A 27,605-nucleotide genomic window follows, 5' to 3' on the forward strand; every position below is an offset into this window, starting at 1 on the left:
TTGCAGTCGACACACAGACCGGACCACGCCGGAAGTACCTGCTGCGGCTGCTTCCGAGCGGGGTGCGTTGCTCTGTCTCTCTCCCACCCGTAAGGCGCGCCCCTCGAGTGCGAGGGAGAGACAGGCTGGTGCCGCGGCGAACCAACTGCTGAGTCTCGATACTAGACGTTTGCGCCGCGGTCTTCGTGTCTCTCCTCCCGCCGAGTCCAGTCGCAGCCTTGCTTTTTGCCAAAAGCTGATGGCGAAATTTTCACCGACGGTGTTTTAGTGAGAACTGTGCGGGAAAAGAACTATCCAATCCAACAAGTAGTATTTACAGGATTTTAATTTGTTTCTAGATTAGTATTTACACGTGACTGAGGTACGGGTCCAGGCCCGGGGCGAGGGGCAGTAGCAGGTGCGGCGGCTCGGGCAGGGAGATGGGCACGGTGAGCACCACGACGGCCAGTCGCTGCAGCAGCGGCAGCAGGCCCTCGCCCAGGACGCCGACCAAGTGGATGGAGCTGGCTGCGAGCGGACAGACAGACGGCCCGATTAGAAGGGGATGGCGCCGCCTGCGTCACAGCCGCGTCCGATGGGTTGCCTAGCGGCAGGCTTACCTATGAACATGGCACTTCTAGCCCAGGAAGAAGGCCTTGACGGCGGCAAAGCCCGCGCCGAGCTGCGCTAGGAACAGGCTCTTGCGGGTGTCGTCCCGCGTCACGTCGGCGTCCGAGGACTCGACCACGGCGGCGGAGCAGCAGCACACGGCCAGGACGACGACGAGCAGGAGGGCGGCCACCTTAAGCAGGCCAGACAGGGACAAGGCTCAGGCGGTGCCGTGCTGCGCGTTCCCGGGGCATGAGTGAGGCTCGACCAGCTCAAGACTGATTCCGAGAGTCGTTTCCGTCGCTCTGTCTCGCGACGAAAGCGACTCTCTGAAGCAGCCTGCGGCGCGCGTTCCCCACTTGTTGGAGGACTCCCTTACCTGGGAGTTCATGTTGGCGGTGAGAGGGTTGGCGGCGCGGACGAGGTGATCTCGCGGTGGCGGTCGAGTGCTGGATGCTGGGGTAGACCCGCCCGCCGCGTATATATACCCCGCCGTGTTTGCAGCCGGATAATTAGGCAAGTAGCTGTTTACAGCCCCCGCCCCCCGCCGCGGGGTGCGGGGCGGGCACACTGCATAGTCGCACCAACGGGACGCACCGGGTGAATGGGAAAGGCGAAGAGCCGCCCGCTGTCGTGAGAGCGACGCGCTTTTTACGGATTGACTAATTTAATTAAATACTACACGGAGATGGGCTAACCTAACCTAACCTATCTGTGGACTGTTCGATAGCGCACCCGCGTGTAGTATTGAAATTAGTCAATCCGTAAAAAGCTTGGTCATTGCACTGGATGTGCGGCGCGTGCCGCGGCCCGGCCCCGGGGCGATTGAAACATGCCGCTTCGGAAACGTGGGCCGGGGGCGAGTTAAACTACGACTTGCTGCGACGATGCCCGACGGGGACGCGGCGCGGAAGATTCCTCTGACCGACTGCTGTTTATTTCCCCCCTCCAGGCCAAATTTCGGCATGAACGTACACTGGTCACTCGCCGCGATAAGAGCAAGAGCTCGTTGAATGTCAACAAATCGATGTTTCCCAGCGAGGAAAGACTCGTCGTGGCTACTCGTGGGCAGACAAAGGGGAAGTGCCAGTGTGCCAGTGCCCGCCCGATTTAAATTTTCCCGGCAAGGCTAAAATGCTGCTGCAAATACACTATCGGTATCGGCAGAAAAGCTTGCGTTATTCGCAGGAGGCTGTCATTGCACTTAACCTAAATGTCGTCTGTCGGTCCTGTTGGTAAACACACTTTCGACAGTGGAATTTGAAACTGTTCTTACACTGTTTTAATGACATGATTTCATGTTGATTTTTGTGGGAGTTCTTTTAAGAGTTTGCGCATGGTATCACTTGATGTTACATGAGAATGGAATCTGATGATCAACTTATTGACTCTGAGGAAGAGGCAGAGATAATAAAGCGAAAGGTGTTTGAGGCACAAAAAGCTGTTCAGGATGCCGGCGTTACTGATGAGGAAACTCTAGTTGAAAAGTTGAATGGGACAGAAGACACAGACCAAGAGGATGTTGATGACTCTGCATCCCAAGGTATGTTTTGGAATTTGGAATAAGCTATTTCAGTCCGGTGTGCGGTTCAACTCTGTCTTTCAACCTTTCTCTTGACCATTCAGGTTCCCCAGAAATGCAAATCCTCTCAGCAGCCGAGAAGGGTAAAATAGATGTCATTAAACTGTTGCTTCAGGAAAACCCTGAACTTGTGAGCTCACGTGATCAAGATGGTTACACTCCCCTTCACCGGGCGTCATACTCAAACCATCCTGAAGTTGTGAAGGTACAGTCCCCACATTTGCTGCCTCAATGTTGTGTCACATTCTTCAACATCGAATATGATACTGATAAATTTGAATGTGATCATTGATTTACTTTTCTTGAATCCTGTGGACATTTTCAGCTTTTACTCCAACAAGGTGCTGATGTAAATGCGAGAACATGTGATGGGTGGACACCCCTTCATTCAGCATGCAAGTGGAACAATTTCAACTGCGCTGCTTTACTATTGGACTTTGGATCAGAGGTGAATCCTCTAACCAATGGAGGTAATGCAAATTGTAATTTTAAAACAAAATAAGGTCTGCCAAGTTTCAATGGTTTATGCACTTAGAATCTATTCTGTTTTGCAGGCCAAACTCCACTTCATCTTGCTTCAAGCCATGCTGAAGCTAGAGAGACACTTTTCCTTCTTCTCTCCAATCCTAAAATCTCAGTAAACATTCGTAACAAGGCTGGCGAGTTAGCCTACGATATTGCACATCGCCATTGTAAATATTATAAATTGTTTGATATATGTGATCCCTGCTTTAACATAATTTAATTAAAACATTGAACTTGTGTTAAGTGAGATCAATAAGAGTCGGCAGTCTAAAAAAACAAAACAAAAAACAATGTTTATTTTCAGAACCACTTTCGATGTCTTATAATTTGGTAATAAAAAGTGTCTTTTTTACAGCAAAGAAGAATCAAAACTGTGCAAGCTAGGTAAAAATATAATAAAAATTAACTTGGAATGTTCAATTAAAAAAATCTAAGAGAACAAACCCATCCCAATAATTATCCAGAATTTCCCATGAAGCTACAATACTGAAATAGAATTGGCCTTAAAAAATCAACAGAAACTGATAACAAAAACGAGATTTAGAAACAAAACAAGCAAGATGCTTCAAATACAAATAAGTCAAATTTTAACAACAATAATACAAACAAACAACAAAAATCTATAGTGTCGCTCAGCTTCACAGTACACAAAGGAGAACAAAAGATCACAATATTCAATTCAAAGAATCACTGGTCCATCTGTTGTTTCTGATTCCTAAGCTACTAACAAGTAACACTAGAATAGTATTTACTAATAAGCAAAAATATAGCAATCACAATAGCTGAGAGACTAGTCAAGAAATGTAAGGTCTTGTTATTACAATTATTCACAGTGCAAGAGCTCTGGATTGATTTTTCTCCTGGGAATGGAACTCTAAACATGTGCATCACAATGCTTCACTATAAGTTAACCAGTAACATTACATAACTATGGTAACAAGGGACCTAAAACAGTTCTGAATTATACAGCCATGTAATGAAAGATGGTTTCTTAAATTATTTATGTTGGCATAAAAGACAGTCGGCCATACAAAAATATCAATTTTAAAGATGACCGTTCATTCATAAAAATTGGAACTGTCTTCATAGGGGCGCAATAATCACAATAAGTAAAGATTCCCCCATTAAAACCAGTTTGGTAAGTGGCATCGCACTTAAGGAAAAAACAGGAATGTTCATCTTGTCTAGAAATTCAAATAACAAAGAACATTTACTAAAAACCTTTCTAGAGAATTTATAAGACTTAGGTATTTACGAATAGACATAATACTGCTGTCTTACCATTCTAAAGACTTACTATTCAATAGAGAGAGATCCAATTTGAGGGACAAATTGAGACCAATACTCAGGTATTAAATAAATGCTCATAGCCAATTCTTTCTTTGCTTCCACAAAAATCAATACTGCACATTGTCAATACTAAGCATAAAAACACGGCAAGACAGTTGTCTTCAGTTAACTTTCTCCTTTGAACAGATATTGCACGAGGAACAATGTGTACCATTGAATCAAGACAGATCATGGTAATACTTTCATTTTTGCCTCTTGGACATGAATACGAAATGGAAGACTGATGTTTAATTTGATACATGATGTTTCAAGTTATGAAGTGTTCTGAAAAAAATACTTGTTAGAGGCATTGACCATTGTCAGGATGACATAATACAAATTCTTCTCACAAGAGAATACATAGTCCAATTAAATGCCTTTCCCGTGTTTTTTTTTCTCATTTCTTTTGAAATGCAACCACAGAGCACAATCAACACAGAACAACAACAGCAACTTTTGAGGATCAAAATAGAAGAATCTAACTATCTAAGACATTACAACACAATGACATTTAAACAGTTCATCACAGGAGAAGTAACTAATAACTACAAAGAAGTTGCAAAGGTTTGATAAATACAACTGAACCAAAATTGACTCCCCCAGATGAAAATGTAGGAGTTTAAATTATTTCCTCAACTCATTCAGTCAAAATAGTATTTCAAGAAATATATAACGTGACATATTGCATGAGATTTTAAGCTTCATGGTCACCATCATTTATACCAATAAGTGCTTGCTGTTCACTTTCAGAGTCTGGTGTTCTGAAAAACAGAAAAAGGTAAAAGTATAATTAAAAAGATTAAATGAAATGTAAAACCATTTTAAAATTAAACTGAGATAAATACCTTATTGCTCTATTATGCGTGTGTCCTACACGGCAACAAAAGACTCTAGAGCACAACTTGTGTAAGAAATCACCCAAGGGATCCCAATTTTCCCAATGGGCAAGGAGAAGGATTGCCAGAAATGCTAGGCACACAGGAATGGCACCCAAATACAGAACCACCGAATAGTGCACCTGTTTTAGGACAACATCAGCCAACATTGTCATGGGCACAGTTAGGCTCATAGCAACAGAGGCAATGAGGGAAGAAGTTAGAAAACATCCCCTAGAATAAGATAGAAACAAATGCCCAGATTAGAGACAGCATCCTGTAAGAACATACAAAATATTGTTCAAGAAAAGACAACTTACCACAGCCAGAAAGCCTCTGAAATAACAGTACCAACAATACCATTCAATAAAAGATATGCCCACTGTCTCTCATTGGGCCATTCAAACTTTTCTAAATTGCTGTAGTGCAAGAAGAAAAATGCAGGCCATAGAAGCAACATATTCCACAAACCAACAAACCCTGCGAGAAAGATTATTGGTAAATTAGGACCATAAGACATTGAGATAACATAATACAGATAGATGTAAATATCTACCAAAAAACATGGGAATGTCCATTTTATCTTCACTATCTACTTTCCTCCGCAGAAAAACAAGATACATAGCATAAAAGCAAGCACTTATTAGTGCGTAAATGCCTCCTATTGGAAGTTTGGCTTCAAAAGAGTGGTCAGCCATAAAAACCAAAACCTAGTTAAGAAACAGAGAGATTAGTCACTTGGATCGATAGAGAAAAAAAAAACACTGCAGAAACAAAATTTAAAAGGATACCTACCAGGCCAACCAAATTTATACACACAGCCACAAATTTTGACAATGTGAAGTGGTCTCCTTGGTTTGAGGGAAAAACTGAAGCTAATAGGAGTGTAGCCAAACTTGACGTACAGGATAACAAGGCCACCATACCAGCCTCTGTGTGAGCAAGAGCTACTTGATACGTGTAATTTGCAATAAACCACTGAAACAAAATTAAGGATGAACATAGAAATTTTTAAAAACATCACCTTCCATCTTTCCTATTTAATTACAATGTGATTTGTAGTAAGCGATGGAAATGCCTACCAGGATGCAGAAGAAAAATGCAATTTTGGCAACGCGGCGAACAGGAAACCTATTTGCAGCCCGTTTGGCTGCTTCTCCTGCTCTGAGAGTGGCTTGGTAGGACAAGCGAGCCAGTAGAGCCTCCATAGCACCCTCCTCAGACATTTGTTTAACCTATGGTACGACATTAAATCAAGAAGTAAATAAAAAATGAGTCAGCATTTTTTGACGACTTCTGAGAACAATGCTACATACCTCCGCAAGTTTACTGAATCGAACAGAGCGAGAAGATGCATCATTTCCTGTTTCTGTCCCTGAATCTGCTCCAGAGCCTCTATCACCAGCATCAGCATATTTTATGGGTACAAATGTTGAATCACTCTGAAGGAAAAAAAAAAAGGAAAAACCTTTATAGCAACAAGCAAATTATATTCATAAATGAAACTGTTTTAGGTCTTAGTACACACCAAGCTGCTGGTTGCTTCAGTGTAAAAACTTTCTTCATCAGCAATAGGGTCAAGCAGCTGAGAAAGAGTGGTTACAGCATTAGTACCATTATGTTTGTCAACATAAGACTTAGTTCTTTCCCAAAAATAAATAAAATACCTGATAAACTGGAGGCTTATAGAGCTGCGCACGCCACTGGGGCCAAACACATAGACCAAAAAGGTAGATGGTGAACATGGAAGTCTTGAGATAGGTGCTGAAAAATGGCTTTTGATAATCAGCATTCTTGTAGATGAACTGTAACAAAAAACACACAGCATATAAAGGCTTGTCAACAACCAAACTGAATTTTTAAAATTCATGCAGGATGAAGTTGAGAAGAAACCCAAGCAAAGAGAGTATTTAATGGCACAATACTGGCTCGAGCCTTTGTATGCGTAAGACTAACCTCTACATCATAAATAATCTATAAAAGCACTTGCTTGAAAACGAAAAAAATGGCAAATGCATGCAAATGACAGCAAAGTCTGGCAAATTACCTTGGTGACTTCTGACGAAGCTACCCAAATAATATCAACAAGCAACAAGATGATGAACCCAAGGAACAATCGTTGAGACTTTGACAGCATTCTGGGCGGTTCTGGCTGAGATGAGTCCGTCTCAGCCTCGCAGTTCATTGCAGCGAATTCGTCGTTCGTTCCATGGTGCCTCCTCCGGTACCAGGCGATGCAGTTCTGTGAGTCGTCGGGCGATGTATACACCTGTCAGCAGACGTCCTACTTCATTGTTGCCCCACGGAATCGACTGTTCCGTCGGTACAACGCATCCGCTTCGGCCTTACAATCACTCCAAATCGTTCCACATATTCGGTCCTACAAAATCCATGGGCTGCGGAGCAACATACCAGCGAAAATGATCGAAAATACGGTAAAATGAATGCAACATGCGGCTGCCTGCACAACCGTCAACACACCACCTTCTTTACGTCATGTTGACGTCACGCCGACTATTGGTACGACGAAGCGCTATTCGCAGGGAAAGTGCATCGGCCGTCTGGCCGTCTCAACCCCCACTCTCCCCCTTCCCTTCCGCACGGCACACCCGCGATCCCAGGTGCCGTGCGATAATGCCGATGCCGGCCGGGTGTGAATTGTCGAATGGTACACTGAGAGTGAGAGCGGTTACCGTGGACTACCGTGGACGAAGCCGGCAGATAACGCAGTGATAGCGAGCGATTGTGTTTGGACTGCGAGGTCACGAACAAGGATTGGCGTGTAGTGCACCCGCGAGGGAAGGCCGGGCCAGTGGACATTGCACTGCGAAAACTCTCAAAACGTTGACAGGATTTTATAAAAATTTTAACAGCTGTTCCTTCATTGAGAAAAGATTGTGGGAATTTTCTGACGAACATCCCTTGTGACCCGCTGAGAATCAACCCCCCTATCTAATGTAGGGGTGGGATACGGACGGGGGCACTGCCATCAGGTGTACCTGATGCTTAATCAATTGTGGGGTCACCAGGTCGTTCGAGCATACAGCAGGGCAGCATGCATGGTACTTGGGTACGGGGCTGGGGTTTGGGGGAGGGGGTGTGAACCACCCCTACCCATCCCCAAGTACTGAGAATTTCGGCGGGGCGTGATGGGGCGACCCCCGCCGCCTGTCTGCCCCTCTCCCCTCACCCGGAGACGGGTAGCGAGAGCGGGGATGGGGGTCCTGGGGGCACCAGCCGCCAGGCAGGTGGGGTGGCTGGGCGTCGGCCCGGGGGTGGCGTCCGCTAGCGTCCGCGACGCACGTACGCATGCCCGCCCCTGAAAACGCGCCCCACGGCCACGCCGCGCGCCGCGACGCCCCCTGCAGGCGAGGCCCCGCGACGAGGCGGCGTTGGCGTCGCCGGTTGCCGTTCATGGTTCATGGCATTCTCGAGGTGCACCCGGCCCATCCTTGTCCGATTCCGCCACGCGTCCGCGCCGCGGCGTCCGTCCGCGTCAGCAAGACCACAAAATTTGGCGCCGGCTACGTCGACACCGCGCTGCCGATAGTGGCGTGGCGCTGTATTCGCCTGGAGCGCGGTCTATGTGCAGGCTGGAGCAAGTCTTCTGTACCCCGTTTCGCTCGTAAACAAATTCGATTTGATCCGATTTACTTGACGATGCGTCAATCCCTTCAGTGAGATCGCGTGCTGGAAAAAGTTTCTCGAACCACAGTTGGTGTAATGGCCCGTAGATCGTGTTACACAGATAGGGGCGTGTAACAATTATGTTTCAGGTACCTGGAGCATCACCAAAGTTCATTCACTCAGGTACGTAGCTGGTTAATAAAATGCCAAACTTTGTTGGGTGTGTGGAGGTGACAGTGCTGGCTTCTCTGTATGATTTGCTGTCGGAAAGTAAGTGGATTTTCCTCCCTCCGGCTGTGACAGACTTCTGAGTTTGACAGCGCACCTCTACGGTTTCACCTGTGTTTACGTTTCGGTTGAGAGGTTATCTGGGTTTCGGACACATTCCAGGGTGAAACTTGTCTGTCCCCCGGTGATTCTGGAGCTGTTGAGGAACTATTACAGCTGTGCTTTTGTCAGTTTCGCTATACACAAATTCGTGCCATTGTGCTTGAATTTTCTGACTTAAAGTTGTTTTGATTAGAGGTTATGTGTCAGTGTCAAGACCAAAAGTTTACTGTCACAAATATTTATTTCTCATCTGCTCTGACTGTGAATGAATATATTTTTGCCACAGATCAGAGTAAAAGATTAATTTACCAATAGTGTTTTTGTGAGTAGTCATTATAATGCAGTCGTTTAATCTATGGGAGTAGATGATTACTATGAATATTTTCCCCATCTATTAACTAAAATTATCAATATAAAATTTCATTGGACTTACCACAGTTTTCCTTCTAGTTTTGGATATACTTGTCTTTTCTGAACCAACTCCATGCACTATAGAGTACTTTTCCATTTATCTATTCTGTACTTTTTACTTTGCCTTTGGAAGTTTCCAGCACCGTGATAGCTTCTTATCTGTCATTCATAGTGGAGGAAGTTCAGCTTGTTGTGTCATTCTCACATTTCTTTCTTGGTGTACTGTAGAAGAATATCTAGTGTTCAGATTCTATTCTTTTGAAAACAAAAAAATCTTACTCTAATCCAAAGACTTTGTTAATTTTTTCCAGATTCAGTGTTGTAACACCCAAAATTAAACACCACCATGTTCAACTTTATGAAGAAAGGCCCTGCTGGGCCTATGGATAGAGAAGAGAAAGAAAAGCGGAAAAAAGAAAAGAGGGAGCAAAAAGAACGCAAGGATGGAAAGAAGAGGGATCGCAGTTCCATGACTGCAGAGGAGCTACTACGCTTAGATGAAGTAAGTTAAATTAGTTTAAATCTAAAAATAAATACATTCTGAAGCAATTGACTAACTTTTTCACCCATTCAAGGTGCGGCGTTCCCTGAAGCTTCGTGGCAGAAGAAAGGAGAAGGAGAAACTACCCAGTGGAATTACAGCTGACTACAGTGCCAGTTTCTTTGGGGATTTGGAGAGACTAAGTCCTGAAAGGGAAAATTCTGAAACTGATGGCCGTCGTGAGCGGACTGCAAGCCTTCCTCTTGGGCAAAGTTTGTCTTCATATAATGCGAGCACCATGGGTGGAACATCTTGGGGAAGAGGAGCTGACATGACCCAAAGTGATAGCTCAGAAGCAAGTTCCAACTCTTTGAATCAACAGCCCCAGGCATCCAAGCTGCTGCAAAAAGTACTTCCACCACTTCCTCCACGGCCTCCCAAGCGCGGCATTTTGAAGCAAGGCCCTCGATCCAGTACTTCTAGCTTAGCAAGTGATGGTGGTCCCAATGAGACCCAGGGCAACACGGATCCTAATATGGTTCTCGTCCGTAACACCATCCAGAATGAAGTCATTACATATCAAAATCTTCCTTCACATTCCAAGTCTTCGACATCGTACCTCTTTCCTGATGGGGATGGTACTAACAGTCCGCTGTCTGTGCTTTTGACTTCAGAAAATTCTGCGCCTAGCCCAGATTTCTCCAGTGAAGTACTCATGTCCCCCATGAGTGTCCGAAGTGCAGATCATGCACAAAGTAACAATTATTTGAATGTTGAATCGTCTCATCATGAGAAAAAACTGTCAAAAGCAAGCTTAAGTCCCAGTGCTGATTCTCTGACTGACACAACTACCAATTCAAGTTTTGCTACGCCACCATTTAGTACATCACCGGTTGGTGAAAGCCAGGGCTTTCATGGCTTTGGTGGGCGTTGGAGTAAATACGCCTCCAGCACATTTGAAGATGTTTGTTCAGATTTACCACTACCTCCTATTGCTCCAGTGCCCTTGCCGCAACCCCGTGAACTAACCATCCAAAGGCAACCTCCGCCCAGAAGTGATTTTGGATTTTCTCTGAGGCGTGCTATTATTGTTGAGCGGCAAGAGACACCCCAAGGTGTCACTGTGGTGAGTAACAACTGTTGGCTGATTTTAACAGTCTTGTGTTTGTATGGAGTTTTTTGTTAAAATTTCTGTTCTATTTTCAGCGATCCAAAGCAGTTATATTTGCTGAACCAGGAACTATTGTTCAGCACCACAATGAGACTGGTCTCCTTCCCGGTGATAGGCTAATCGAAGTCAATGGTATACCTGTTGACGACAAGTCTAGAGAAGAAATCATTGGACTGATTAAGTCCTCTGGCACCAGTGTTACTGTTAAGGTAAGTGTTCCTGAAAATGCTGCTTGTGAAATTTTCTAGAAGTGTGCTGCCCCTCCCATCTGTCTCATGTACAGACTGTGCATGGGGTTTTTCTTGCGTGCCCGTGCTCCATGCTCCGTGAGCGGTGCAGAGTGCTAACAGGGACCTCTTCCTGTTGGCAGTCAGACGGCTAGACTGTCTGTCGGGCCGGGCAGTCAGTCTGCGTGTGGCTGCAGGGCCCGTTGTAGGTCGTGTTGGTCCTGGTGTTAGTCGCGCCGCGAGCGGCCGACCGCGGCCGACATGAGTCATTCCCACGAGTTTGTGCACTGTGTTACCCAAGTGAAAATCTTGCCAAAGCCGCGCAAGGTTGGGCAGGTTGGGGGTTTGGGCAGTCGGCGGCGCGCTTCGTATTTTCAGTGGCGTTCAGAGTCTGTCTCTCTCTGCCGCACAGGTCCAACCCGTCCCCGAGCTGTGCGAGCTGACGCGCCGCTCCGCGGACGGCACCACCGTCGAGCTCGACGATTCCAACATCCGAGGAGGGACCCTGCGGCGCAGCGGGAGCCGGCGCTTCAAGAAATCAGTGGTGAGTCCTTTCGGCCCGAGTCCTCTAGTGAAGTGCACCTGTGAAATTCGATTTCTGACTTGCTTTTTCGTCTTTCCCGTAGGTGAGTGCTGTCTCTCTTACACCGATGTGTATCGCGATCCTTATCCGAACGGACGCGGTCGATGCTTCTTCAATGATCGCTCAAGTGGTTTGTGTGTTGTTGACTCAAGACGCCCTGAAGCACGATGTGTTGCCTACCCGTCGGGCGCTTGGACGAACAATGTGTTGCCTACCTGTCGGGCGCTCAGGGACCATAGGGACCCGGTGGGTTGCCCACCCGCTGGGTCGCCTACCCGTCGGGGGTTCGCGCGCACGATGGGCTGCCTACCCGCCAGGCGGCCAGAGACATCGTCCCTCCTGGCAACGGTCCGGTGCTGTCCTATCGTCCGTGCAGAGACCTCCGCGAGCTTCGGAGCGACGAAACGTCGGCGGAGGCCGTCACAACGCCGCCCCCTTTCCCCCCGGCGCCGATTTCTGATTTCTTGCCGTCCACTGGAGCATGATTGACCGATAGCGCTCTGTGTACGGTTGGCTGAAGCGGGCTGAAGCGTACCGACCGTACCGACGCCGGGGGAGGGGGAGGGGTCCCCTCGCTCCGGTCCGCCGGCCCAGGCTAGCCCAGGCCGGCAGTGCTGTCTGGTTCAATCTCTCCCGCTCTCCGGTTCACCTGGCCGGCAGGCTGATCCCGAGCACTGCCTGTCCCTCTCGAGCTCATGGGGCGCCCCGTTCAGGTGCGAGAGAGACAGAGCAGTGCTGCCTGCCGGCCGGCCGTCGATGGCCGTAATAACTTGGTCGTGGTCGTAGTCCGCGGCGCTGTCTCTGGAAAAATGTGGCGCCGCCGCGCCTGCCGCGATGACCAGAGGGGAAGGGGGAGTAGTTTAACCCTTCCTCCACCTGCCCGGGACGCCAGTCCCGCCCCAATAGCTCACCAGCCTCGCAATCGGCGGCGGCGGGGCTCGAACCCGGGCCTCTCGCTATCAACTTGCCCAAGCGCCGTGCTTGCTGCCTGCCTGCCTGTCAGTCTGATTGCATTGGTAATGTTCCTTTTCCTGGAGCGGCCGTGCTGGCCGTGCTGGCCGTGCTGGCCACGGGGGGAATCATTTTCCATCGCTCCACTCTGTGGCCTGGCTCCGGCTTAGCTCCGGCTCCGCTCCGACCCGGCTGCTTCAATCTTTCGGCCCGTCTTTGTCTCCGCGCGAAAGGCGCTGCCCTCGCCGGGGCTCGAACCCGGGTCCCGGGTCGCCGACGCGCGGCCACGCGGCAGGGGATTTTAATGCACGGCGCGTCGCGTCGACGGCGAGGCGCGCAGGTTCGCACAGCGTGCCAGCCGGCCGGCCTCTGCCTTTCCTTCCTGCCTGGGAAAAACAGTCCCGGACCGGCTGACCCGAGTAGCCCAGGGTAGACCCCAGGGTGCCCGAGGGAGGCCGGGCCGGCGTGACCCGCCTGGTATTGATTTGGCGTGGCCGCGCGTCGCCGGCCGAAGCGGCCTGTAATTTTGGTCCCGGTTTGGCTGTCCGACTCCCGCGGCACGCTGCTGCTACTGCTGCTGCCCTCCTGCCGGTCCAGGATGAGGTCACTCGCTGTTTTCCCCCCTTTTTTTCCCGCCCCGCTTGTTTTCACGACTTCCAGTTCGCCGAGCCCACCGCCGTCGTCGTGGTGGTGTGAAACGGAATGAATGAGCAAGCTGCTGTTTTTCCTGCTCCTCCTCCTTCTTCTGCTCGACGCGTTGAGGAAAAAGGGGGATTCTTTGCAGGTTTTGTTGCTTCCGGCTGGACGTCGCCGACCTGACCGCCGCGCCTCGAGACTTGCTTGGTTTTCTCTGCGTGATTACCCGGAGTGTTTGCACTGACTGTACTGCCGGTATTGTGTGCCGTGAGTGCACCGCGGCGAGCATGTCTCTTGTCACAAGGACCCCCCGCCCCCCGGTGACTTTCCAATGCGACGGGTACCTCACTCAGGTGCCTGAATAATACCCCACCGCACTCGCAGGTAAATCACCGCAGTGACCACTCTGATTTCTATGCCGATTATAAATGATACATCAGGCGGTACCGCGGGCGGTACATGCACACGGCCCCGCGCGGCCCCGCCGCCCTGCATCGCCTGCATACGACATGCTGGTGTACCGGTCGCCGCGTCGTCGGATCAAGCTTTCGTACTTCAATTTCTTTTTAATCTTATTTTGTCCTTTTTTTTCTGGAGCAAGTCGCTGGCGGCTGGAATTTGCGCGCGCTCTCCTCGTTATGTCTGGAGGAAGTGACACTGGCCCCCGGCGAAGGAATTACTGCGGTGGCATGGCACTGTAAAGCAATCGCACTTGGGGCCGCAGCCATGGCTGGACGGGCCGGCAGCACTGCAATGCACTCGCGCCCACGTGTCTACGACTGGGGAATGGACCTGGGAGTGCACCTGCAACGCAGTCCACTGCGATGCACTGGGATATCGCATCGCCCTGCGGTCTGCCCCGTAATTAAACGCAGTGATGCTGTGCGAAAGAAAAGACGCATAAAGTTGGGACGGACGCAGTGCTCGAAAACACAATGCCCGCGTTGTCGTTCGCCTTGCGTGAGCGATGGCGGGGGCTTTCGTATAGGTAAAAATATATTCCCGAGTCGGCCGTGCGCGGGGCGGCGGGAGGAGGGGGAGGGAAGGACAAAAGCAGACGACGCTCGGGGGGATTCATCTCGGCGGTGCCGCCGCCACCGTGTCCACCGGAAATGATTGCGGCGTGAATAGTTGCTTTTTGTTTCGTCTCCTCGGTGGCCGCCGTCTTTTGTAAAGAAGCCGATCATTTCTGTGGCCGGCTTGCCCAAGGGCTTGCCGGACTGGCGCTGCGCTCCTCTCGGTCCCTCTCGCACCTACACTGCAAGGCACGCCCCGCGAGCGCGAGGGAGACAGAGCGACGAAGACGACTCTCGGAATCGGTCTGCCGGCAGCGCTGGCAGGACAATGTGGCCGTTTTAACTCTTTTATTCCCATCGCCGTGTTTTGCTCCTTTCGTCCAGTTTTTGGCCGCCGCTGCTGCTGCTGCATTATTGAGCAGTGTGTCGGTGGCGGACGCGCGCGCTCGCGGTCTTGCAGTGGACTGCCTTTTTTCGTCGTCGTCGTGGTCGTCGTCTTCTCGTCGTTTTTCGAGAGTGCATTGTCGCGGTGGCCGGCGGCCTGGCGGTGCGTCGGCTGCAGCAGCCTGCAGCAGCACGTGTAGGGCGCCCTGCCGGTCCTGGCCCTGGCGGTGCCGCGGTGCCGCGGGCGAGCGGACGGCCCACGGGCAGGCGGACAGACCGGCGAGGGAAGGGCGTAGCGCGGCGCGGCTGGCGCGGCCCGGTGCCGCGGTGCCGGTCGCCGCTTCGCCTCGCCGGTCCATCCAGTCGGTAGTCGCACCTTGCGGGCCTTGCAGTGGAGTGGAGCGTGCCGCGTGCCGCACCGCGTCTTGCCGCGCGCGTCTTCCCTCGCGCCGTGTCTGTGTGTGTTTGTGTTAGTGTCGTCGGTGTGTGAGTGAGATATCGGATTATATCGCCGTCCTCAGCCATCACCTTCTCGGACTTGGACGCACACGGTTAGTTTGGTTTGCTGGACAACTTGGTCTCGCCAGTTTCCCATCAATTTTTTGTCGGGGTTCAATCGTGTGATTTTTACACAGGCGCACTCATGAGCGTTTCCCTGCCAGACACTGAACACAAAAGCAAAAAAACAAACAAAAAGTTTAAAAAAATCCCTCTCACAGACTCTTCTTTTCTCGCGGCCAAATGGCCCATTCTACTGTTCGGCCTTCGCGTAACATTGGCATTGGGGGGGCTCTCCGTGTGGAGCGTCGTAGCGCGGGGCGGCCTGGTCGTCACTCGCGTGTTGGTGCGTTGCATTGTGAGCACCGGCGTGTGTGTCTGTCCGTGTGTGCGTCAGTCTGTGTGAGTGCGCTCGCAGCACTAATTAAAATCCATCTCGCGAGCGGCGCTAGCCGATGCAAACCTTTATGCCCGGGGAACGGACAGTGTCTTAATTAGACTGCTTGCGTGCCTGACGGTGCCTGACCTCCCGCAACCCGCCCGCCGCCGAGGACGGCTGGAAGACGTTGGAAGGCACACTGGAAGCGGCTGGAGCGGGAACGGACGCGGTGTTTGACAAACTGGCACGAGTGTACGTACCTACCTGCCCGCCGCGCCGGATGCGAGTGGAATATATAAAATATTTTTCAAAATGAATGAAAAAAAACCGCAACAACTCACAGTCGATGCTCGAGACGCGCGCACTTGCAGCTCGTTGTTGTTGTTTTTTTTTTTTCGCTGCCGGCATTCCAGGCGGGCCCCGTCTGCAGGGCTGCGAGGGTCGCGTCCTGGCCGCCCCGTCGATGCGCTGTCAAATTCCTGTCGCGGGGGACGGACGCGTGGCAGGTGGGCCCAGTGTCGCGGACCTCCACCTGCCACTCCGGACGGGCAGCGCACGGAGTCCCGGAGGAGAGTCCTCCCGTAGGAGAGCCACGGAGGAGAGCCGCGGAGAGCCGCGGAGAGCCGCGGAGAGCCGCGGAGAGCCGGGGGCCGGCGGGGCAGTGATTGTTGACATGAATGATTCGTCTTGCCTTGGAACTACGCCTTCGGATGACCCCGCACTCGATGCATTGCGCTCTTTCTTCCCCTGTCTGTCTGTCTGTCTGTCTGTCTGTCTGTCTGTCTGTCTGTCCGTCCGCCCTTCCGTGTGTTTCTTCCTCGCCTTTGTCCAGGCTAATGCGTCGTTTTGGGACGTCCGTGTGATAATTCACCCGCACTGAATGGGCGTAAATTTTTATGGCGCCGTTCGACGAGTTTTCTCCTCCTTGAATCATGCCAGTCACACTCCTGCCCGGTGACCCCGTCGGCGCCCGCCGACGCCAACGGCCCAGTGTCGCGCGATAATCCACTCGTCATATTTATTTTTCTTACTTTTTTTCCGCCTCTAGTTTTATTTCTTTCCGTAGTCGGTGCCGCTACGCCGGCCGCGTGCGTTGGTCTCTGCAAATAACAAATCGACGCGTATTCAGAGTGTGCCGACCGCGACGCCTCCGACCGGCCAGGCGCGGCGCGGCGCGCGCAAGTTTGAAAAGTGCTGCCCCGTTCATCGCAATCAAACGCCGTATTGTGTGTAGTGGCGCGGGCCGGGCCGGAGGGAAGGAGAAGGAGGAGAGGGAAGGAAGGAAAGGGAAATGTTGTAATTGACTTTTCTGCGGCCTCTCGCTCCATTATCGCCGTGTGATTGTTGACCGGTGATTGATTCCTTGATGGATGGCTCGTTTGATCGCTCGTCTAGAGAGCCGAGCGCTCTGCTGCTGTTGTTGTTGCTGCTAGAGGGCGTGTTGTTGCTGTTGTTGTTGTTGCTGATGATGAATTCCATGGAAGGGGGTCAACGAGTCGCTCACAAAAGAAGCGGCCCGTCGCTTGCTGCCGCTCCGAGAGGATGTTAACCTTATGGACACTGCGCTCGGAGCGGCTCGCAGTGTGACTGGGTGTAACTCGCTCGCACTCGCGGGGCGGAACGGCGGCCAACGCTCTGTCTCTGTGCGAGAGAGACAGAGCGACGCCGGCCGTGTGACACTGGCCGTCACGGCCCTCGGCCTAGGCAACCCGGCGTGACGGCGGGGGCGGGGATGAGAAATTGCTGCGTGCAGTGCAGAGCAGCGTCCCCTCACCTCATCGCTCTGTCTCTCTCGCACCGGAACGGGACGCCCCTTGAGTGCGAGAGAGAGAGCTGGCGCCACCGCGCCGCGCGGTTCGGCCGACCTTTCCCGTTCAATTAACACCGATGATCCTCGCTGTCTTGGTTGGCTAAGCTCTCTATCGACGGTCAGTCGAGCAGAGCGCCGCGCGCGCCGCGGACCCGAAGGCGGAGCTCGCGACCCGAGCCCCGCCCCGGCCGTTGGAGTGCTGTTGGAAGCCAATAAGTGGTTAATCGGCGTGCTCTCCGCGATGCCCCGCAAGCCAGGAAGCCCGACAGGACCGACAGGACCTTTCGACCAAGTGAGCGAGCGCGCTTGGCTTTGCCTTGCCAGCCATTCAGCCCCGCCCCCGCGCCGTGCCGTGCCGCGCCGTGCCGCGCTGACCGAGGCGGGCGAAGGTCGCGCTAGGCCCCACTGTTCCGGGTCGCCTCCGCCGTGCCTCCGCCACCGAGGGCCTTTCTTGTGCTGACCGACTCGCTGGACCCATCCTCGCCTCCTCGCCCTCCTCGGCCGGGCCGGAAGGAACGGAGGCGCCCTGGAAGAGCAGGGGGTTTAAAAATAGGTGAAAAACGGGAAGCGGGTTCGGAGCGGGGACGCTCAGACGCGCTGCTGGCCGACGACTCTTTCTCGCCAATTAGCGATTCCGCCTCGGCCGAGAGGGAGGGGGAGAGAGGCAGGGGAAAAAGTGGAAGCGAATCCGAAAGTATTGGCAGCGGCCGAAATGTGACGCATCGCGGGGGGACCCCTTGGTCGCACCCATTGGGCCTTTGGGCCGGGCTGCACGTCTAGTAGTCGCCAGCTCGCCAAACCGGGCGCGGCATCGCGGTGCTGCCTGGCCGGACAGGCCGGGCTGGCAGCCTGGGTGCGCGGCTCACGGCGTCCCGTTAACGGCCATGGGCAGCCACGGGCAGCCACTGCCAGGCCGGGCTCACCAAACCCGCCCACATCTATTAGGGCGGATCGAGCTACGGGCCGGCTGGCGAGGGGCCGGCGAGCCGCCAGGGGGCCGTCGCCAGCGCCACCGCCGCGACCCGACGCGACCCGCCGCGACCCACTGACCCGCGATGGACGCCAGGGTCGCCCAAGACCCACACCCGCACCGTCACCATCACCGCCAGCGCATTTTCCCACCTGTGTCAGTCCGTCCGTCCGTCTGCCTGTCCGTCCGTCCGTCCGTCCGCCTGCTTGCCCGCCCGTGCGGCTTGTCTGTCCATCCAGCTGTCGGCGCCGGCCCCTCGGGGCGCAACGCATATTTCGCGGCGCGGTGCGGCGCGGTGCCGGCGGCGCTTGGACGGGGCACTGAGAAGGCACTGAAGCCCTAGAGGGCGGGCCGGGTGTTTTATCGGCTGGCCGAGCGGCTCTGCGGCTCGGCGACGTGGCTCGGCACGGACACTGCACTGTCGGACAGGTGAAGGGCGGTGCCGAGGGCGGTGAAGGCCCGGCCGGGCCGGCCGACCGGCTGACGGCGAGGCGGCTTGTAATTCCCTTCGAACCGCCGCAGCCCGCCAGCAGCAACCGTGTATGGCGCCGCCGCGCCTGCGCCGTGTGTGTGTGTGTGTGTGTGTGTGTGAGTGCGTCTGTGTGTGTCGTATGACTGCGTAGGTCCACGCACTGCGGGCACTCGGCGTCACCTCGCCTTGACGTGTGGGGCTGCGCCGGGCTGCGCCGGGCTGCGCGCTGCTGGGCCGGGCGCCTCTGGTTAGAGCATCGCGGTGGGAGGTGGGAGGATCCCCAGAGGCACCTCAGAGCGCTCCCACAAAGCGCCTTAAGTTTAACCGACCGACACCGAGTAGCAGCAATGCAACGCGCGGAGGATTGCAATGTTGTTGCGTCACTTGGCTGCAAGTGCACACGGCGAGTGTGTGTGTGTCCACGGCGAGGCTGTTCGTGGCCTGGTCGACCTCCAGCAGGAATAGGGACATCTGTAGGCGATGCCACTGAAGAAGCAGGCGGTGCATCTTTCTGGGCCGCTGCCGCCGTCGTGCTGCTGAGGACGCCGATGAGGCCGTCGGGAAGGAGAGTCCCCCCGGGCAGCGCGTCGCCTGGCTGCTTTCGGACAATCACTTTTGGTTTGGCCCGCTGCGCGCTGCGCCCGGTCCGCGAGGAGGCCCACTAGTGCCGCAACGGGGACGACCGTGTCGCCGTTTTCCCAGCCCAGTCCGAACTGTGTCATCGTCGCTCTGTCCCTCTCGCACTCGCGGTGTCGTGGCGCGTCCGCGTGGCGGTGCGAGAGAGACGGAGCGCGACTCGCAGGGCCTAACGACGCGCAACGAGGAGAGCGTGGCCGTGCCGGGCCGTGCAGGTGTAAGCGACAACCCGCGCCTAACGCGCCCAACGCCTCGGACGCACGAGAGCCGGACAGACGGGCAGGCAGGCGGTCGGGCTGCAGGCGGGCTGCAGGCTCCCACGACCGCCCTTGTGCCCGGCCCGGCCCGGCCAGGGCAGAGGCTCCTCGTCCTCTCCTCTCCGCTGCTCGTCGAGGTGGTGCTGGTGGTGCCGGTGCGGTGACCGCAAGCGCGCAAGCTCTCCTCGCAATGAGCTGCCGGCGTCCCCTCCACGCCACTCCACGCCATTGACGAAGATGCGGCCTCACCTTGGCAGTGGCGTGGCAGTGCCGTGCCAGTGGCGTGGAAGTGGAGCCCAGCCCGTGTGAAAGGAGCGAGCCGAGCCCGCTTTTGTTTTTAGTGCGATGAACCGCGGTCGTTTGCTCCTCGCGGGGGGAAGGGGCGTTTTCAGGTGTCAGGAGCCGATTGCTCCCATACTTTGGGATCTTAAAGACCATTTCAAGAAAGAATTTTCGGCACCCACAGTTCGTGCTAAAGTCACTACAACGCCCTAAAATGAAAGTTCAAGGTCAGGGCCGGCCCGTTTTGGCCAAGCCGTCGGACGGCGGCCAGTGGCCAGTCAGTCGGGTCACGCGACGAAAGTGCGTGTGTCACTTCGAGTTGTCACTCCTAGTGTTGCTAGGCCACTAGGCCGTTGGCATTGCCACCGCGGGTTATACCGAAATCCACCCCACCACTGTTTGGTCAAACCTGAACAGTAAGGAAATCAACTTCGCAAACTGCACGATCTTGCGGAATCCCTGTTTTCCTACCCTCTTCTCGTTCCTTTGTTTCTGTTTCTGAGGGTGGCTCACTCATCCCTGGTGCACCTTGCCTGGGTCGGCGCTTGCTCTGGCAAGCCTTGGGGACTGTGGCGACTCCTCGGGTGTAAAGGTCAGGCGTGCCTGGCTCCAGTTGAGCCTCCAAACTTCCAGTGGGCCTCTAGCCAGCTTCTTGTCGACTTGTCGTACTTGCTCGTCTGCGCCTAGCGAGTTCCCCAATGAGGTTAAGTCTAGCGAGGGCAAGCGAGCGAGTTGCCTCTCCAGAGTCTCTCGCAATGCCAGAAGGCCGCTTCCGAGCACCGTCTCCGATGACCCTCCTAGCCAGCCCCACTGAGCTTGTACGCGGGCGCGGTCACTTGCGAGATGTCTGGGTATTTGTGCTCCACCCCCAAACAAAAACAACGAAACGAGGAAGGATAGGCTCGGATGGTCAGAGGTCCTGCGGTGTGGCAGGGGTAATGGTGTCCCGCACGGTGCTGTGGGTCCTTGGAAAGCCTCTTCTGATCCTTTATTTCATTTCAATTTTTAATAGGCTGGGAAATTCATAAGACCTTTTCAAACTAAAACAATTACCATGGCAAATTGTAATTTCTGCTCTTAAATTTTTCCGCGTGGCGGTGCGAGAGAGACGGAGCGCGACTCGCAGGGCCTAACGACGCGCAACGAGGAGAGCGTGGCCGTGCCGGGCCGTGCAGGTGTAAGCGACAACCCGCGCCTAACGCGCCCAACGCCTCGGACGCACGAGAGCCGGACAGACGGGCAGGCAGGCGGTCGGGCTGCAGGCGGGCTGCAGGCGGGCTGCAGGCTCCCACGACCGCCCTTGTGCCCGGCCAGGCCCGGCCAGGGCAGAGGCTCCTCGTCCTCTCCTCTCCGCTGCTCGTCGAGGTGGTGCCGGTGGTGCCGGTGCGGTGACCGCAAGCGCGCAAGCTCTCCTCGCAATGAGCTGCCGGCGTCCCCTCCACGCCACTCCACGCCATTGACGAAGATGCGGCCTCACCTTGGCAGTGGCGTGGCAGTGGAGCCCAGCCCGTGTGAAAGGAGCGAGCCGAGCCCGCTTTTGTTTTTAGTGCGATGAACCGCGGCCGTTTGCGCCTCGCGGGGGGAAGGGAAGGGGCGTCTTAGCGGCGCCGCGCCGGGTCGGGTCCATCCCGGTGACTCGTAGCTAATTTCAAAGCGGGGCGGTTGCCTAGCGCCACGCCACACGACACCAGGGCCTTTTGGGCAGACTGATTCCGAAGGTGCGTCCCGTCGCACTGTCTCTGTCGCACTCCAGCCGGGCGAGAGACAGACAGACAGACAGCGACGAATGGACTCGCCAGGTGCATGCAAACGTGCGCGCCCCGTTTTGCAGTGGCGTGACGCGTCCGTCCGTCGCGCACGTGTCGCCCACGTGTCGCGGCCACGCGCCCCGCGAGCCGTTAGCAGCGTGGCGGCGTTAGCAGGCCGATGCACTTAATTGGCTGAGCCGCTGCTACACTCGCTCTTAATTGCTTCCCAGATGGGCCTATTCACGGCCTCGTATCGACCCGGCGATCGCTGCGAAGCGCGAGGCTGGCGAGGCGCACTGTTGCTCTGTCTCTCTCGCGCCCTTCCGGAGGGCTCTGTCAGTGCGACAGAGAGCACACGGTGACGCGACGAGTCTTCGGAATCGCTCGGCGTGGCGCGGCAGGCAGGCCCGGTGACGGCGATGACCCACATCTCGGCGGCGGCGGCGTTGGAGTCAAGTCGGTCCGACGCTCTGGATGTGTTTTCGGGACGCGGCTCTGGCGCAGCACGCGGCAGGTGTCTGTTCGGCGGCGTGGCGCGCGCTCGGTCCTCTCGGGCTGGCGCGGGAGCGACGCGGTGGCCGCCGAGAGAAATCCTTGGCGCGTCTTTGGCCGATTCATCCTTTCCGCAAATGCGGTGGCGCGTGGTACTGGAGCCTGGCTGCCGTCAGGCCGTCCCTCGGCCCTCGGCTCACACTCGCTTACTTTCCCCCATTTTTACGTCCGTTCCGGCGGTCGCTGCAGCGTTTGTGGTTTGTTTCTGCTGCGCCCGGCCTTTTTGCCCACATTCCCGTCTGTCCGTCCGTCCGTCCGTCCGTCCGTCTTGGACATTCGAGTCGCTGGAACCTCGGGGTGGACGGACGGGTGGATTTAAGGCTTGCGGCGACGGCATTCTCGCGACGTTCCACCACGCCGTTTTGCGCGCTTCCCGACGCCGCCGTGGAGGACGCCGTGGAGGACGCCTTCGAGGCGGCGTGGCGGTGCAGTACGCATCCCAGGCGTGTGTCGCTGAGCCGCGTAATCATGGAGGTGATTAAGAGGGTACTGCGCCGCGCCTTGACCACGCGGCAGTGCGGCGGCGCGGTGCAGCCCTTGGTGCAGCCAGTGACAGCAAGTTAATGCGCCGCACCGTGACTCGGCACTGTAACGATGATCCCGGGTTCGAATCCCGGCGGCGCGGCGCGGCCCGGCGGGGTGCCGAGGCAGTTTTTCTTGTCGCTGCCCGCTGTGTGTGTGTGTGTGTGTGTGTGTGTGTGTGTGTGTGTGTGTCTGTGTGTGCTTTGTGATTGTCGGAAACACGCCACGCCGTGGTCCTTGTTTTGGTGTGCGTGCTCTGGGTGTGACGGAGTCGGACGGAGTCGCGGGGCCAGCTGGGCGGGGCGGCCGCGCGGACAGTGTCCGGGACAGTGTGCGAGACAGGGCCGGCCGGCAGGGACACCAGAAAAGGGGAAAGGGCCGGCCAATTTCTGGGAAGGCAGCGAGGGGCCGTGGGCCGGCCGCCCTTCCCGAAGAGTCATTCTGCGCCTGGCCGAGGCCGGGCGAGGCCTGGCCGGACGGCAAGAGGGGAAGAGTCTGCAAAAGCTCCCCGATGGCCGATAACGCGCTCCTCCTCCGGCGACCCGGGCTGCCCTTTTCAGCGCATTTATTCATGTTTGGTTGATTATTTTTGGCGGCTGTGCTGCGCGCTGCGTGCTGCGCGCTGCGCGCTGCGCACGGGCTCAGGTGTAAATCACGGCAGGAAAAAAGGGACGGTGTGTGGCTTCCCTGCGATGAGCCTCTCCGCGAAAGTGAGGCCGTGGCTGGCTCGCCGCGAACGTAAAGCTCCGGGGAGGGAGCGGGCCGGGCAGGGCAGGGCCGGGCAGGGGGTCATTTTGCGCTCGCGCCCGCCCTCTGCAGTAAAAGCAATGGACGGGTTGTGGGCCTAAAAAGTGTCCCTGGGACCGTCATCGTCTTGGTTTGGCGGACTCACCCCTCTGGCGCCGGCCGGCCGCTCTGGCCGCACTCTTTTGCTGCACTTTATGGCCCGGGACGCGACCGACCGCCGGTCGGCCTAGCCGCCCGGCCTAGCCCGGAAGGATGGGCCGCTTCGGTGTCGTAACCGATTTCCTGGCCGTGGGAAACCAGACCGGAACGACGGACTAGCGACAGTTTGGCGCGTGTTGGGCGCGGCGTGTGCGTCTGTGTGTGTGGGTCACGTCGTCTGCACCCCCTGGAGCCATCTGCTGCCTGTTGCCTTGCCTGTTGCCGTGGCCTCGCCTCTGGAGAAAGTGGTCGCCGCGCCATGGCTGCGGCTGGCTGGCTGGCTGCGGCGCGCCGACCCAAGGGCCAAGGACTCGACCCACACACCCCCGTGGCCCTTAACAAGGGCCGCCGAGCCCAAAAAGGACGACGACGAGGAGGTGGAGGAGGAGGAGGGGGCGCCGCCTTTCGCGTCCTTTCGCACGCGCGGCCTGCTCGGCCTGACCGACCGGTCGGCGAAGGGCTCAGCACCGCCGTCTCGGTGACAGCAGACTGCTGCCGAACAGTCTCTCTCTCTCGTCAACGTCGAGAGAGAACACCGCGCCGCCGTGCACGGGTGCGCTAGGGTTGCCTACCCGCACGGCGTCCGCCCGCCATCGCGCAGGTGCATTATGCGACGGAAAGACCTCTCGCGGAGAAAGCCCCGGAGGTGGCGTCCGCGGGCTGGCCGCAGGGCCGCAGGGCCTGGGCGTCCTGCGGGACATTATTTTCCCCGGGGTCGGGCGGTGATGCAGGCCGCGGGCTGTTTGCCGCGAGCTGCTTGCCGATGGCTGGCCGCGGGTTCCTGGAAGCCTTTCCCGCCTCCCACCGACCGAGGCGAGCCGGCCAGCCCGGCCCGGCCCGGCCCGCCGGGTCAGAGGCGATCCGTTTAATGCTGATGAACCGTGTCTCAGGTTTGCGGCCGCTCGCGCTCGCTGCGCCCGTGCTGCGCCTATGCTCGCAGATCCGATCGCGTCTCGAGAGATTCTGGAGTCTCGGGGGAAATGGATGTTTGCTTTGCCGACGACGCGGCGCGGACGCAGCACGCCGCGGCAGGTGGCTGGCGGTGGTCGCGTCCGATAACGCGCTTTGGCTCCGCGTTGGCTCCGCTTTCCAGGCCGCCAACCTTGCTCCTTGCACCGCCAGGGCCGCGGAGGGCCCCGTAAACGGCACTAGTTTGCCTAGCAAGCCTGATGGCGCGCGGGGTCTTCTTTTATGTGTCAGGAAAGTTGGTTCAACTGTCGATCGGCCGTGGGATAGACTTTATTTTCAATTTACACTCACTACACTCGGCTGCATTTTATGGAGCCCCTCCCCGTCCCTCCACTTCAGGTCTGGCAGTGAAACGCTCTGGTGCACCGTGGTCCGAGACCGTGGTCAAACCCGCCGCCTCCCTGTCCTGGCCAGGTTCCCATGGGCAGCGCTCGCTAGGCCGCCAGGCCGCCAGGCCGGCCTCCGAGGACGCGAGGTCCACCGCCACCATGAGCAGCAGCACGATGCTGCCGCTAGGGGCGTTCGAGAGCTCCCTGCGCGGCAAGGGGGTGCCCGCCGTGCCGCTGGGGCTGGCGCTGCCCGCCCCGGCCGCCCCCGCCGCGCCCCGCCAGGACATGAACGGCATCCACAAGTCGTGCACGGGCCGCGCGCACGGCCACGGCATCCAGAAGATCGGCCCGGTGGCGCCCGCCCCGCGCACGGCCGCCGCGGACGCCCCGCCCGGCCCGCCCGAGGCCCCCGACAGTGACGACACCGACTCGGGCCAGGAGTCGCTGTCGGCGAACGCGTCGTCGTGCGACAGCGTCCACCCCGACGGCCACGACGGCCACGACCAGGTGGACGCGGCGGCGCCGCCACCCGCTCCCTCCGCCGTGGTCGCCGCCCCCGCGCTGTCCGAGGCCGGCACCGTCAAGAGGATGAAGCGCGTTCAGCGCGTGACGCAGCACGTGACGCTGCGCCGCGCCGTCTCCTCCAAGCTGCCGCTGACCGTGACCGACGAGCCGACGGCCTCGCCGACGACGGCCGCGACCCCCAAGGCGGGCGGCAGGTCCACCATCCCCATCCGGAGGGAGTCGTCCATGTCTCTGGACCGCTCGCGCAAGGCGAGCGCTCCTGCAGCCACCAACGGCCAAGCCAACGGGGAGGTCCGCGCGCACCTTCCCGCCCGCAAGACCGCCAGCCTGGCCACGCCGCCGCGCGCGCCCACCCCACTGCAGAGGAAGGCGTCGTTGGGCACGCCGCCCGTCCCCAGCCCCGGGCCCGGCGGCCCGCTCGCCAGGAAGCCGTCGGTGGGCTCGCTGTCCAGGGGCCCGTCCACCTCCAACCTGGCGCTGCTGGGCAAGAAGACGTCCCCGGCGCCCGTCAAGCCCTCCAAGGTCCCCGCGCGCCCCGCCAAGCCCTCGTTCGCCTTCACCAACGTGGCCTCCTGGGAGGAGCTGAACGCGCTCTCCGAGGCGCTGCGACCCGGCGGCGGCGGCGGCCTCTACAAGACGCTGGAGCAGCTGCTGGACGAGGTTAGTCTCGACGAGTACGAGTGTGGGTCTGTCCGCGACCAGCTGGACCAAGTGGACCAGCAACGCGCGTCGCCGGGGATAATTTCCCGGCCTGGCCGTGGGCACGCCGTGGGCCGCGGATTAATCGTGGACCCGGCGTGCTTCCGGCAGGCTGGCTGGCTGGCAGGCTGGCTGGCTGGTCGGCCGGGTCGCCGGTGTGTCCGGTCCGTGAGCCCGTCCGCCCGGACAAGGGCCCAGCAGGCCCAGCAGGCCCGGACCGCGCGTACGTCTTGCCGGTATTTATTATTTTGGCGTGGCGTGGCGGCGCCAGCACGTCGTTCCTTCTCGCCGAAACGCGATCCCCCGACGGGGCGGGCTGCCCGGCCTGGTCGGCCAGGTGCAACGCGGCGCCGGACGCGACGGGCTGGACACGGCGTGAATCGCTTTGAAAAATGCGGTGGCGCACAGTGGGTCAGAGGACCGGCGCAGGCGGCCAAAACTCCGGACGCGTTTTGAGCTCCAGAGTCGCTAAATTGGATTTGTGACCCCACCAGTGGGTTCCTCATTCGGAGAGCAATCCATTGGTGGGGTCACACAGTCGGTTCGAGTCCCCTTTATAGCGACTCTGGAGCTCAAAACGCGTCTTAGTCTCGAAATGGGTGGTTGTCGTTGTGGGCTGCCTGGGCGGGGCGGTGCTTGCGGTGTGCCCGCGGTGCCTCAAGGGGCTTTGCCTGGCTTTCCTGGCTTTGCCGCCGCTAAGTGCGCGCTCGGCGGGGAAGTGTTTGAGGCCGATAAGATTGGTCACTTCCGGGGCGAGGCGATAGTGTTGATCGGGGAGGTGCCGGTGCCGCGCCGCCGCCGGCCTGGGCCTGCTGTCTCGGGCGGGGCGGGGCGGGGCCGTGGAATGCCAGGGTGGCGTCGGCCGTGGTTCACACCTTACCGGGCGAAAGTCTGCCCGGAGCGCGGAGCACGCCGAGCGAACGCGAGGCGTGTTGGCGTTGACGGCGGACGCGTGGCGGGGCCGACGAACGGAGGCATTCCGGGCGATGACGCGCCGACGCCGACGCGGAGGAGCGGTCGAAAGGTCAGGTCGGGGAAGGAAGGAAGAAAGGACCACGGACCCGCAGCGGGCGGGGCACTGTCTCTCTCGCACTCTCTCGGGGCGGCCCGCGAGTGCGAGAGAGACAGCGACGCCTGTTCAGCCTCGTGTTTGATGCCGGAGTGCGGGCGATATGGCCTGGCGCCAGGGCGTACCGCGGGGCGTACCGCGGGGTGACCAGCCTCCTGCTTGGTCGATCCGTAATTGGCCGAGCCAGTGCAGGGCAATGCAGGGCCTGCCGGCCGGCTGGCTGGAGG

The 27,605-nt window shown here is 56.8% G+C and overlaps 3 protein-coding genes across 6 annotated transcripts in view; 2 read left to right on the forward strand and 1 right to left on the reverse strand.

Moving 5' to 3' along the window:
* The first annotated feature begins 1,741 nt into the window (after window positions 1–1,741).
* On the forward strand, window positions 1,742–3,102 carry LOC117642533 (ankyrin repeat domain-containing protein 49-like). Its single transcript, XM_034380798.1, has 4 exons — window positions 1,742–2,131; window positions 2,215–2,375; window positions 2,496–2,640; window positions 2,725–3,102. The coding sequence occupies exons 1-4, from the start codon at window positions 1,945–1,947 to the stop codon at window positions 2,913–2,915; spliced, it is 684 nt and encodes a 227-aa protein (XP_034236689.1). The 5' UTR covers window positions 1,742–1,944; the 3' UTR covers window positions 2,916–3,102.
* LOC117642532 (solute carrier family 35 member F5) lies at window positions 2,964–7,487 on the reverse strand. Of its 4 annotated transcripts, none has more exons than XM_034380797.1 (11): window positions 7,384–7,487; window positions 6,947–7,168; window positions 6,567–6,704; window positions 6,428–6,484; window positions 6,216–6,341; window positions 5,982–6,134; window positions 5,695–5,877; window positions 5,456–5,609; window positions 5,220–5,379; window positions 4,870–5,133; window positions 2,964–4,785 (listed from the first exon to the last, which is right to left on the reverse strand). In XM_034380797.1, exons 2-11 carry the CDS (start codon window positions 7,082–7,084, stop codon window positions 4,719–4,721), a joined length of 1,440 nt encoding a protein of 479 aa, XP_034236688.1. In that variant the 5' UTR covers window positions 7,085–7,168; window positions 7,384–7,487; the 3' UTR covers window positions 2,964–4,718. The 4 variants fall into 4 exon arrangements, with proteins under 4 accessions (XP_034236688.1, XP_034236684.1, XP_034236686.1 ...); XM_034380793.1 differs by having other exon boundaries at window positions 7,249–7,433; XM_034380795.1 differs by having other exon boundaries at window positions 6,947–7,183; window positions 7,249–7,433.
* Window positions 7,488–8,304: 817 nt separating this feature from the next.
* The window catches only part of LOC117643183 (unconventional myosin-XVIIIa-like), a 77,379-nt gene continuing 58,078 nt past the window's right edge, over window positions 8,305–27,605 (forward strand). The window contains exons 1-5 of the mRNA XM_034381911.1: window positions 8,305–8,709; window positions 9,579–9,769; window positions 9,843–10,874; window positions 10,955–11,128; window positions 11,559–11,690. Of these exons, the coding sequence (XP_034237802.1) occupies window positions 9,614–9,769; window positions 9,843–10,874; window positions 10,955–11,128; window positions 11,559–11,690 (1,494 nt within the window). The 5' untranslated portion in view covers window positions 8,305–8,709; window positions 9,579–9,613. The remainder of the gene's footprint in view (window positions 8,710–9,578; window positions 9,770–9,842; window positions 10,875–10,954; window positions 11,129–11,558; window positions 11,691–27,605) is intronic.

This window comes from Thrips palmi, unplaced genomic scaffold (genome assembly GCF_012932325.1).
Source record: "Thrips palmi isolate BJ-2018 unplaced genomic scaffold, TpBJ-2018v1 HiC_scaffold_16, whole genome shotgun sequence".
NCBI lineage: Eukaryota > Metazoa > Arthropoda > Insecta > Thysanoptera > Thripidae > Thrips > Thrips palmi.